This window comes from Ixodes scapularis, unplaced genomic scaffold (assembly GCF_016920785.2).
Source record: "Ixodes scapularis isolate PalLabHiFi unplaced genomic scaffold, ASM1692078v2 PGA_scaffold5__190_contigs__length_132052651, whole genome shotgun sequence".
Classification (NCBI taxonomy): Eukaryota; Metazoa; Arthropoda; class Arachnida; order Ixodida; family Ixodidae; genus Ixodes; species Ixodes scapularis.
Genome location: NW_024609880.1, coordinates 126,770,483 through 126,783,723, shown reverse-complemented (window position 1 = coordinate 126,783,723; position 13,241 = coordinate 126,770,483). Strand labels below are relative to the sequence as shown.

General features: G+C 40.9%; 1 protein-coding gene across 1 annotated transcript in view; it reads left to right on the top strand.

Moving 5' to 3' along the window:
* Nucleotides 1–13,241, top strand: part of LOC120846821 (dedicator of cytokinesis protein 9) — an 85,896-nt gene that overhangs the window by 41,042 nt on the left and 31,613 nt on the right. Inside the window, exons 23-28 of the mRNA XM_040503944.2 lie at nucleotides 2,914–3,099; nucleotides 4,061–4,261; nucleotides 5,048–5,194; nucleotides 5,704–5,787; nucleotides 5,918–6,038; nucleotides 11,425–11,451. Of these exons, the coding sequence (XP_040359878.1) occupies nucleotides 2,914–3,099; nucleotides 4,061–4,261; nucleotides 5,048–5,194; nucleotides 5,704–5,787; nucleotides 5,918–6,038; nucleotides 11,425–11,451 (766 nt within the window). The remainder of the gene's footprint in view (nucleotides 1–2,913; nucleotides 3,100–4,060; nucleotides 4,262–5,047; nucleotides 5,195–5,703; nucleotides 5,788–5,917; nucleotides 6,039–11,424; nucleotides 11,452–13,241) is intronic.

Here is a 13,241-nt window from a genome sequence, read left to right as displayed (position 1 = left end):
CATTAGCTTCTTCCGACTTTTGAGCTGATTTCGAATATCTGTTACTCTTTTTAATTAGTAAGTTACTTCGCAGGATAATTATAATTAACAGGGTGTCTAGCGACCAGGAAAACCGGGAATGGTCAAGGAATTTTTAATTACTGGGAAAAATCGGGAAATTGTCAGGGATATTATCAAAAAGCGAGCCCAGTCAGGGAAAATGAGCCGGAAACGCCATTGAGTGCTCTAAGCAAAGACTTGAGGACTTGGGGGCAGAAAAATAGGCAATAAAGTCTGCTTAGAGCGGAGCGCGGGCTCTGCTCACCCGATGCAAAGGGAACAGCTGTCAAATCCAGTCCAAGCCTTGGATTGAGGGCTTGATCCAGTTAGGCTACTAGATTTTGTAACAAATGGGAAAGCAACAGACACTAATCCAATCCAAGCCTTAATCCGAAAGTATCCGAAAGTGTGCATCTGGCGACCATGCTGCCATTCAATGTGTGTGGTTCAGCGTCGTGTTTTCATTCCATTTCCGGAAGTGGCCTCTTCACTGACGATGTTGGTGGCAAGAAAGTGTTCGCTTAATCCCGGACTGGACGAACCCTAAAATTTCAGAATATGCAAGTTGGATTAAGCCCATTCAAAATGATCCTCACCGTGCTTGTGTTGTAATGGTCTTGTATATTTAACCACCTCTACAGTGGTCATTGAATTTCACCAGAAATTGTCAGGGAAAACCTGGAACATTCAGGGAATTTCAACATAATAATTTGCTAGACACCCTAAATTAACCAGACTGTTTCCAAAACAATAAAGAACAATCATTTCTTTTTAATTAGTAGGTTTTTTCGCAGGATAATTATAATTAACCAGACTGTTTCCAAAAACGAGACAAATCAGATTTTTTTTTTTTAATTAATGTTTTAAGATATGGTCAGGTACTACAAATTATGAAGAAAGCAATGTTGGAAGCACTTTTTAGATTGAACCATTATTAGTGACTTTACAACACATTGAATTCAGTGCTCAATGTGTGGCTGCCATGCAGGAAAACATTATTTCAGTAAAAAATTTTCTTACACCTAGATTGAAAAATCTTCCAACATTGCATGATTTGCACATTTAGCTACATGGTGCTAAAAGAGTTATCTCTATCTGCTTTAGATGATGAGATATCCCTTCTGAAAATTTGTAAGGGGTCTAAACTTTGTGTTTTGAGAAATTGTTTGTTTTAGCATCAGCTTCAGTGCAATTTCAGTCCATATAGATATTATGAAGTGATATTATGCCTCAAATATTAATCTTCAAAATAAGAAACTTGGCAGATAGAAAGAAAAATAGCTGTAAATTTCAAGATCACCATTTTCCAAAAAAAAAAAGACAAGTTTTTTATGGATTTTTTTGCTTCAAAGACCCATGTCTCCTCCAGAACATGGTCACAAAAGCCCTTGTGTCTTTTATGCATTATTTACATTTGGGCTGGGACTTTATGGGCCTCGTTGCACAGTTGTAATAGGTATTTCTGCCTATTGGTTTGCCATTTAAGTCTTTGCATTCAGTCAGTATTGTAGCATTGTTTGAGTTGCATTGGCAGGCAATTCTGTAGAACCTCTCTACATGACTTCCACATGATATCATCACACCATGCTCTAGGTCATTCCTACTTGCCCTCGCTGAGAAAAACAAATTCGGTGGTGCAAAACATATGCTGCAAAAGGTATGCGCTCCACAGCAAGACCACCGCAATGGCTGCTGATGTGACGTCTGTGCAAGTTTTCCGGTTAAAGTTTTTTTTTATTACATCATTATCTTTACTGTATCAGTACTTCAAATGCCTTACTAGTAGTGTTGTGCAAATATTCGAATTTTCGAATAGTAGTTTTAAATAATATGCTATTCAATATTCGCTTTGAGATGAACTGCAATATTCAAACTTTTTGAAGTGTTGGTTGCGGCGAATTATCCTCGTTGAGTGCGCTTTGAGCGAGCGCCTGTGCACTGCAGCAAAGCTACACCACAGTGCTTGCGGGATTTGTGGGTATTGCTTCCCTGCAGTGCACAGATGCTCGGTGAGAAGCACACTCGGTGGAGCAAACCCTCCTCGATTATACGATAGTATATGCAGCGATGTCTTGACAACCTGCATTCATCGTTCGTGCTTTTTTTTAAAATTCCGAGTTGAAATGGAAGAAAGAATGTTTGCATATAGCAAGCAGATTTATTACTCCTCTCGATTAGTATAGCTGTGACAAATTTGTCGTTCGTGTGCCACAGTTCATGAATAGTAGTTGTATTAAAATTAACTTAGCATAGAAGTCGACACCTGCAATGTTGGGAACAACCTTGTATTTTTGTTTAGGCATGGTGTGTGGTAGCGAGATGCTTGGAGAGCTTTCATTATTCGATCAGAAAATATTTGGCCAAAACCACTATTTGCACATGTCTACTTACTAGTAGTGGTACCAGCATGGTTCAACCTTATCTTTGCTATATCCATACCTTTGCTATAGACCGACAGCACTGTTTAGAAACAAGTCAGCATCTGTTCACACCAGACGTGGGCACTGTACATGCGCAGACCAGATTTCGCATGCGTCTGTGCATGCACCATGCCGACAACAGTGCCACCGCAACAGCGCAATGTCACTTCCGCGTGTTTGTGTGTATTTATCGTTCTTTTACTGTAAAAAGGCTCTACCGTACATGCACCCTTTGGGAGATGTTTGACACAAACCGTCTGTAAAGAGGCTCTACCGTACATGCACCCTTTGGGAGGTGTTTGACACAAACCGTCTATAAAGAGGCTCTACCGTACATGCGCCTTTTGGGAGATGTTTGACATAAACCGTCTGTAGCAGGTGACTCCAGTAGCAGACACCTCTAGCACTAGCAGCTGAGCTCGATGAATGTTTCTGGTTGCCCTTGTGTCGTCAGGCCCTGCACGCGGTGGAAGGCAATGCCATGGTGCACTTCCTCCCGACGGTGCTGAACCAGCTGCTGAGGCTGATCGTGAGCACGGGCAGCGAGGAGGTGGCCCTCAACACCGTGCGGGTGCTCATCCACCTCGTGACGTGCGTGCACGAGGCCGGCAAAGAAGACGTCCTGCACAGCTACGTCCAGGCGAGTCCTGCCTGCCGATGATGGGCCTTTCGGAAGACTCGACGGTGCCTTTACTACGCTGTCTAGCTCTTGTCGCCGTCTTCTGACAGACATCGAAAGGCCCGTTCACACACTTGCGTTTGCTTACGACCGAGCTCTTGCAACCTTGTGCGGAAATAGAAAATGCTGGAACGACCTATGGGGTGTCCATATGACTGCATTTCACTAGAGCAAAGGTTTTGCAATATTTGAGAGATCAAATATGTGTACTATCAATGAGAAATTATTGCCTATAGCATTGTCAGAAAGCTTTTTAAGCTCATGAGGAAAGAATGGTGCAGTAGAATATTAGTAACGATAAGCAAAACAGAAGTGTTTCAGGATGACCCAATAAGTGGAACGAGCGTGTTCTATTACTAGTAACAATCACAGGAGCAGACGCACATGGTCGCACTCAAATGTGTGTGCCTTTAGAGTGCGGTTGCTGCGGCAAGTTGGGACAAATGCTGAGAATGACTTGTGAATGAGGTAGAAGACGAAAGTGAAGTAAAGCTTCGACACAATTTTATTAGCAGCGCACAGCAGTGTCGCGTAACTGACTCTGATGTCGGCAAAGTGGAGGTCGGTTGTGATCAGCAGAAATGGTATCAGCCACTGCTGAATTGAGGGAATCGAACAGAGGAAGTCTGCGGCGTTTCTGCCCAGCCAGTGTGGGAGGGCTTGCCTCCGCTGGGTGGGCTTTAAATAGTGGAGCCCTATGTAGGCCACAGTTTCATTAAGTAACCTGACCAAATCGTATTAGTAATGTGAAAGTTCTCTTTAGTGAAGTACTAACTCTGTGAGGTGAAGCGCTAAAATGAGTGGCACCATCAACACTGTCTCGAAGGCTGGCTATGAGTTTGTATGCTTGTTCAGAGATTTGTATGTGCATTTGTTTTTGTCAAATAAAATTGATTGGTCGGTTGATTGATTGATGTTGCAGTTCATGTTTGTGACGGAGCCCCCCGAGGGCTCTCAGCAGACGACGGTGCACGAAGAGCTGGCCAAGTCGCTGGCGGCTCTGCTCGGCCCAGACAATGCGGACTTCCTGGTGGTGCACAAGTTCCTGCACCAGTCGTGGTTCTTCTTCCAGATCCTGGCTAAGTCCATGGCGCAGCACCTCATGAACACAGACCGCATCAAGGTATGTATTGGTCGATCAACCCTCCCTTTATTGTGCTCAGGAGGGCTGCCAGACTTTTCAAATGATACTGTACTCTTAGGGGCACTCTTTGTGTGTTGGTATGTGGGATGGGCCAATTCTACTTAGTTGTGTCACTTATAGTCACATCGGGGTGTAGCTGTGCTTCTAAATCTTTGAGCTAGGACATCAAAAATAAAGCGGTAATTTTTCTTTAGAAAATTGCTTACCTGTCAGGTCCTACTTGCGTGTTCAAGTTATGTTTTTGTTTGTCAGTTTTGATGTTTTTTTTTGTTTTTTTTTTTGAAGAATGAAAGCTCTATTTTCTACAGTGGAGATTTGGAATAGTAGATAAACGAGAAAACATAATGTTGCAAAATTTTCATAAAATTGTGTTTCGTGACATGAGGCATGTGTGAGTACGATAAAAGTGAGCTGGAAAAGTTAGTTCTGTAAAATCAGTAGGGATATCCATCCATTTTCTTTTAGATAAACAACATAACATTATTGTAAAACTCTTCAGCCTATGATTCTTTCTGATGCAGAATATGCGCTTTGTATTCTCATGCGACCACATGTTACGCAAAAACTTAAAAATGGAAATATTTTTCGGACTGTTAAATGCATACTGAAAATGTGAAACGGTAACAGAGATGCTGCCGCTAAAGTAGGATGGGTCAATGTGGTTATCAAGGTTACTTAACAAAAAGAACATAATTTTATTTCTTTGTTTCTGAGAGAAATGGATTACCATCATCGCTCCAACAAGTGCATCTCGGGGTTTTCCAGATGCAGCGTCATGAGCGGTTCTCCCAGGAGTACCACAACCGTGTGCGTACCCTGGTGAACGCGGTCATGCCCCACATTTTGCACAAGTTCAAAGATCTGCGCAACGAGACCAGACAGGCGAACCAAGGACTGGCACACTTCCTCAAGGTCTGATCTATGCTCCAGCGTGACTGGATATTGATGCTCTATACTTCTGCTCAAATCCATAAAATTGAAGGATTTCCTTTAGAACTGCTTTGTGTTAGTAAAGTGCTTATTTGGCGTGCCAACTTAAGTGGTAAAGTTTGATGCTCGTCAATACTGTGTTTGAGCTAAATCCAGAAGAATGCTGATGTCATGTTTGCACTGTGTCACACAGTACACATTTCAGGCCGACGTGCACATCTGACAGCCCGGTTTATAGATACCGAGATTCACTATTTACAAATGATAATTTTTGACAAACCCCCGAAGTAACAAACGCGGTTCATAATGCTAGCAGTTGTTTCTCATATAGTGAGCTGCAGTGTGTTATGAGTGATGTATGAAGCCTCTTCTTTTCATTCCGATTTAATTCTGTGCAGGTGTCGTTGCCCACTGAATAAGCTAAACTACTTTTTTTTTTATGTGGGCATGTGATTTCCTTGTTTTAACTTGACATCCTTCTGAACTTACAGCGGTGTTTCTCACTAATGGACAGAGGATTCGTGTTCAAGCTGATCAACTCCTACCTTGAGAAGTTCAAATCTGGAGATGAAATGGTGGGTGCTGGTCTTGTTTTTTATCGCATTTCTTCATGCGGAAAATGTGTTAACATGCCTATTGGACAGTTTATTATGCCTTGTTCCGATTACTTGACTGAATGTTTAAACTGGTCCTCCGTCCTTGCAGGAGCTGCACTGTTACAAGTTTGAGTTCCTGGAGATTATCTGCTCCCACGAGCACTTCATTGCCCTCAACTTGCCCTCACTGAAGGGCACTTACAGCCGAGGCCACTCAAAGAACACCAAAGGTGGGGTCTGCGGATGTGTCTCGATGCAGCCTTCTCTTTGTGTTTGTGTGCGTACCCGTGTCTGTCCTTGCAGCGACTTGTTTGTTGGCAGAGTCCACTGTGAGTAAGGCAAAGTTCTCTGTTCTTCTCTACTGCGTGTCTGTCGCTGATCTTGGTGCTTTTCTTGCCAACGATTTTGCGGTCACTCTTGTACAAAAGCTAGTTGTCTTTCCTTTGAGCCATTACTGTTGGCGTCCATCATGATGCAGCCAAAATTATGTTATGAGGGGTTTTATCTGGAAGGTTTATTAGGGGTGAAAGGGGGAAAAGAATCATGTGTGGGTGCTAAATTAGCTTGGTTTTACTTTCTATGGGGGGGGGGACTCCTCTTTTCTCGTGACTTGAACACAAGCTCTGTTTCACAAGTTGATTGTTGCCGGCTAGAAGTCGGGGCATGTAACTATCCATAATGTTTGACATAAGTTTAATTTGAACTTAATTTCTACATATAGTCTGTTGTAACTCAAGAAGGTAGGGTGAGGGAGAGGAAGGCCGGGGAGGAGGAAGCAGACGAAACGCTAAAGAGAAGAGAAAGTTTCCGCCTCTCCTCTCTAGCGTTCCGTCTGCTTTCTCCTCCCTGGCCTTCCTTTCCCTTGTCCTACCTTGTTGAGCTGCAATGGTCTATAATAAGTTTTCTTTTATGACTAATATTTATTAGTCCCATATTTTTTTTACAAGACTTAGAGTGAGGCATTACAAAGAAAAGAAGTTCAATGTTTTTAAAGATAAAACAGATGATTAAATATTAACCTGAAATTTAGCAAAATTTGTGATCATAATATAAGTTATGCTTCATATCTTTGACTAAATAGAATGCTATACAGGGTGTTTCACAAAAGGTGGACAAATCCGATATGGCGAAAACTATGCATCACACAAAAAAAGGCTTGTGTCATTTTGGTCTTAGGCCAGGGGCCTATTTAGGAAAATTATTAAAGTTCGGGATACTTAAGTTGTTAATTATTTTCGCGTAATTATTTTTTAAATGTTGAGTTTAAGGGCATGGTTTTATTTGGAAACTTGCTGAGCATCGTCAAAAAACACTAAATAAAAAAATTGGAGTGCGATAAAAGGCACGCGCTGCATCTTGCAGCTTTCTAAAAAACCGCACAACTTGGACAGGTGTTAAAGTTTCGGTTTGCAATCGGAGGGGTCGCTTCTCGGCACCGACGGCATTGCACCTTGTGGAGAAATAGTGCAACTGCCTCTGCTGCGTTGCGCGAGGACAGCGAACCAGATATTGGTTGCATTATTTCTCCACGGGGCACGATATCGTCGATACTGAGAAGTGCTCTGATTGCAAACCGAAACTAAAAAAACCCGTTGAAGTTGTACTGTTTTCAGAAAGCTGTAAAATGCAGCACGTTCCGTCTTTTGCACTCCAATTTTTTTATTCAGTGTTTTTCAGTCATGCTCAGCAAGTTTCCAAATGAAACCATGCCCTTAAACTCAATATTTAAAAAATTATTTATGCGAAAATAATTAACAACTTAAGTATCCAAATCTTTAATATTTTTCCTAAATAGGCCCCTGGCCTAGGACCAAAATGACACAAACCTTTCTTTGGTGCGATGCATAGTTTTTGCAATATCGAATTTCTCCACTTTTCTGAAACACCCCGTGTAGAGTTTTAATAAAATTTTGGAGATATGAGTGGTGTATTTTAGTGGTGCCATATAAATCCTGCTTTACCTCCTTAAATTGAAGCCTTAGTTGTGACCTTTAGAGAAATAAAATGTTTTGGTATTCATTAATAATTATAGTCTCTACTTAAATTGAACTAATTGCAACATGATACTATGTATGCTTGAGAGCTCTATTTCTTTGGGGTGCACCCAGAAAATAATTTTTATTCACCTAAAGTGACCGACTTTTTACCACTCGTGCATTTCCTTCTCTTGAGAATAGCCTGTAACATGATTTTGTATTTGCACATTCCTATGTTAAGGGCAACACTGCTTCTAGAGCTTTTTATATTACCTGCGATCTAATTCAAGTGAAATTTACATAGCTTATCTGCCTTTACAATCCGACTACAAATATGTGCTCGGTTTATTGTGCCGTGATTAGTTTTGTTAATATTGAAAGCTTCATTTGACAAAAATTATGGGAAAGATTAAAACAAATTGAAATACTTAAATGAGAAATTAAGCATATTTCAATAAAGTGGAGGGTATGTGGAATCCAATAAGGTTTGAATGAAAGCTTTACAATGATTAATAGTTTTTTTCTACACTTTTGACTTTTCTAATGTCAAAATTATTTATTTCAGAAAGTATAAAAGTATCTACAAAGAAGCCTGGTGCCATATTTAACCTACAGTAAACTCTCACTTGAGCAAACTTCAAGGGACCCAAGGAAATGGTTCACTTAACAGAAAGTTCACTAAACTGAATATATTCACTAGAACATGGAACAGCATAGGGAACAGTATACATTGAGTCAGAAGTGTGAAATTCAATATATGGAGTCATGTACATCAATATATACAAAATGCTGCCTTTCTCATTAAAAAAGAAAAGATCTGTAATTTTCATTTGCACCGGCACTCTTAAAGGTGCGCTAAAGACATTTCTGACATTGTCTGTTCTTGGTGATAACTCATTCTACAAGATTTAAGCATCCCAGAAATCTAAAAACTATGCCCGTGCAACGTCTATTTCTCTACTAAAAATGTTATCGAAATTCGTGCCATGCCTCTTTCTGAGTGGAAAATCTGGAGCTCAGAAAGGGGCATGGCACAAATTTTAATAACATTTCTAGCAGAGAAATAGATGTTGTACGAGCATAATTTTTCGATTTTTAGGATGCTTAGAGCTCGTAAGATAAGTATTACCAAGCACAGACGATCTCAGAAATGTCCTTAGTGCACCTTGACAGGCACAGAGACGCAGCACTCGGCATGTGAGGGTAGCTTTGATCACGCTGCAAGACTGGTGCAGTGCCTTTTTCCTGCGGCACTGCACTTCTGTAAAAATTTCCACGTGTTCTCGACAGCAAGTCTTATGGCTTACACAGGGTTTTAAAGAACTTTTTCGGCGTATGACCACGAACAAGCAGAAAACTTGTCTTCAGCACGCTGCCGCCAGCCTCCGCAACACTCCAAAAACGCGATTTTTCTGCATGCAAGATGGCCGTCCGGTAGCCGCACTCGCGCTGCAGCGACCAAGCGGGGATGCTCGATCTAGCAATTGTCATAGAGATAGTGGAAAAAACAGACACACCGTGTGGTTCGTTTTCGTCTACTGCACCGCCGCTTTGCCTCGGTGGTGATGTAAATGCCAGCGACGATACGCCGCCGCTGCAGAGGCGGCGGCGGGGCGGCGGCGGGCATCGGCTACGCCAGCACTGCAGAGCTCAAAACTTAGTTGAATTGATTGGAAAAATAATCCTGGGTCCACTGATCAAGTTCAATGAACTGAAATATTCGCTATTCCGAAATTCGTTTTTCGTTTAACTGAAACATTTTCGCATAGAATGCATAGAAAACCGGCGTTTTTTTTTTTTTAGAGTTTGTTATTCTGAAATATTTATTAAACCGACATTCGCTCGAGTGAAAGTTTAGTGTATTTATTCCCCTTATTGAATACTTTGCATATACACCTACCAGAGAGAAAAAAGATTATGAAGATTGTAAAGCTGCAAGTGAAGATGTGGCTTCCATAAAATAGCAAAGTGTGTGAATAGTTCATTCTGAAAGAATAGCAAAAAAACATGCACAGACCTATTTTATTATCTCAGGACAATATTTTAAGATGAAAGATACTTATTTTGTGGAAATACTTCGGGGCAGGAGGATAAGTGCTAATGCCAATCTTCAAATATGCACATTCAAAAAAATGTTCGGCGTATTTTTTGCCTCGTAGAGCTGTGTCTTTTCTTAATCATGACCACACTAATTCAACTACTGTAATTTGATTCCTCTCAGAACAAGGTAGCTATAATGAGCACCCTTTCACTTTTAAAGTGAGTTTTACCACACCGTTCCTTTTACCGATTCTCGCTGTGCTATACCCTGCTCACTCCTAAGCTGAGACTATGGCGGAAGTTACGTCCTCGTTGAACCAGTCATACGCCTCTTTTGCCACGTTTTTGCGCTCTTGCCCATGCCCACACGCAGAGAGCACGTTTAGGTTTGGCGCACACCATAGTCTTGGCTCAAGGGTGAACGGAGTATGGTCTATGCACTGCTTACCCGAAAATACCCAACCACCTGTGGCTTCCTAACACAGCACAGCTCCCTGCACAGTGCTCACAAAAGTCTGCTAAACTTCACTTGTGTGTCCAGTGCACACGAACAAATGTCCATATGCGTACTTCCCTGCAGAGCACGAACTGCACTTAGCATTAGCGTTGTTCCTAGTTTGCTTAGCAAGCGTTGCAATGACTTTGATTCCAAGGTTATGACACCTGTTGGAACATTCAGCGTACATTGTATTAATTAAGCGTCGCCACTGGAAAATCTAACTGCTCGAGTAACAGCTGTTGTAACATCTTAGCCTGTTCTGTGGCACTCTGCCTTTGACTATTTTCTGGCAATTGATCTGCATTTTTTTATTAGATCAACTGTACTACAGAGATCTTTCAAACCCTTGTAACTAACATTGCTGCTCAGAAACTCGGGCTGCAAGGCAGTGGAAACTTCGTTAGCGTTGGCATTATGTACTAGGAATATATTTTAGACAGTAGTTGTGACCTAGAACGAGCCACTACCTATTTGCACTGCAGAAAAGAGTGACTAGCCACTGAATGTGGTATTGTTTTGGGGGCTCTATGAGGATTTATTGCGTGTGTTTATAAAGTTGAGAAACAGAAAACAGGCTTTTAGTGATATGTTTCTAACTTAGCAAGAGCAATGTGCTTTTTTAAAAATAGATACAGGATATTTGTAATGAGTAGCGTGCTGTGGTGTTTAGTCTGAACATAGGTTATAGTATTGAGGCTAAAGGTGAAATGAGGTAGAAGTTTTAAAGGATGAGTTAAGTGAATATAAAAGGAATCAAATTATAACCTGTCACACAACAAAAAACGAGAAAGTGAGATTCAAGGAATGAGACATTTCGATCCTCACAAAATATGCAGTGGCACGAAGAACTGCCTGTTTGTTCTGATGTCTGCTGGAGGAGGTTTTAGAATGTTGCTGTAGTTTAAAGTACTTTACATAAGAGTTGTTCAACCATAATCTGTACTACAATGTTGTTTTAAGGAATAGTATGTTGAACCTGCACTGTGTATGAAGCACATTTTGTTTTGTTCTAAAAGTCTTGAAGTCTCCAAGGGAAAAAAAAGACAACTGAGTAATGGCCGTCCCTGTCTTGTGTCTTTGTTGCATCTGATGGGGGAGCAGACGAAAGCGAGGAGGTTGCGTCGGGCGGTAAGTTCCAACTTTTAAGTTGGAGAATTTAAGAAAAAAAAAAAAAAACACTAATGGATCATGGGAAAAAGAAAAGAAAGAAAAAAAAAAAGAAATGCCGGCACCCCCATCCTGCCCTGCCTCACCTCCTGACCTCGGAACCTCAACTCCTGCTCGAGCCTCTTAGTCGCTTGCGCCCTCTGGTGTTGGTTGTGTGCGAGGTGTGCGGAGCTCACATGGGAACGGGCTGTGGTAGCAGCTGCTGCTTGCATAGTTGTAGAGTCGAACCACCTTTTTTTTTTTCCCCTTCCTGGGTTTTTGCACCAGCCATGATGACCCCTGTGAACATTTTCTTTTTTCTTTCCCGCTGTCTTTTTTTTTTTGTAGGACCCTTAAATAGAAAGTTCTTAGTTTCTTCCATGTTCACATAAGTTGGAAATGACTAGGTACTTGTCTGTTATGTAGTTCAATGAGGAGAGTCGTGTTCATCAAGTAGAACATCCTTTTTTAACATTCGAAATACTTGTGAGCAGGTGAAAGCATTTTTATTATCTTGTGAGATGGTTGTCAGGCAGTGGTATTGGCTACTTACATTCATTGCATTTATTTGAAGATGGTAGGAGGTAAACTCATGTTCTTTCTTCAGAGTTTTGTTTAAATTTTACCATTAGGCAGTTTTTTTTTGTTTTTTTTTTTACATATTTGTTTTGTATCAAAACAAATAATTAAACTTGTTAGGTGGGGAAAGAATCCGGCACAAATAACAAAACAATTTTTGAGCGATGATATTTTTAAAATACTGAGGACAGGCAGCATAGTGCTTACACTGTCCTTTTGGTGCAGTTTTTTTCTTTAACGGCTTTTGTGGGGCATTCCAATCTCTCTTTGGGGTTTTTGGTGCGATTTCCCAAGCTGAGCATATTTCCCCGTGTGCTCTTGTGCTTCATTATTAGGTGACTAGCAATTAACTTTGGTTGCCGTGTAGCCGAACAGTAGATTTTGACATTTGGTTTTTGCTTTTGTGCAGTACCAGCAGTGCTTGCTATGCTGTGGCTTCTGGTAGTACACTTTTTAATTGGAGTTTTTGCTTTTTTCCTTTACCTGCTTTCTGGTCTCGTTTGTCCTGGTGTGGTGTTTATGATTTTCTGAAGGAGGATCTTGGTTGAAGTGTGCACATCACCATTTCTTTATCTTTTTTTTTTTTGTTTACTTTTGATGTTTAGAATCTTACGGCTTGCATCTGCCATGCTTGCAGTTCCCAAGCGGTGCTTGGGGAAATGTAGAGATTGGTGTGGATAGCATGCTAACTTTGTGAAAATGCCGTGAATCATTGTCACCATTATTACGTGATCTGCATTGACTTAAAACGAAAGAAACACACAAGAGGACGAAACAGACGACGCAGCTTTCGTCCTCTTGTGTGTTTCTTTCGTTTTAAGTCAATGTAGATCACCAACACACTCAAGTCTTTAATTACGTGATGTTTTGTCGTTTTCAGCTATTGTCTGAGATTCAGAGTTAGCATTTCACGTGGAGCCTTACCTACCGGCTTTGTGCTGGGGTCAAATGATATGTATGAAGGTTCGCATCTGAGCATCTATTATTGAGGCATTGATTTCACCTTCGTTAACATTAGTGACTATGTAACTTTATGTATCTAACTATTCTATATGTCTGCTGATCATCATTTAGTACAAATAACTAAAAGGAACTGTGAAGTAGAGGAAATAGGATATTGCAAATTTTATTTTAATTTTAGATAAGTGTTTAGATAGGAGTAGGTTTGTGAAACATCCTGCTGGCTTCTTTTT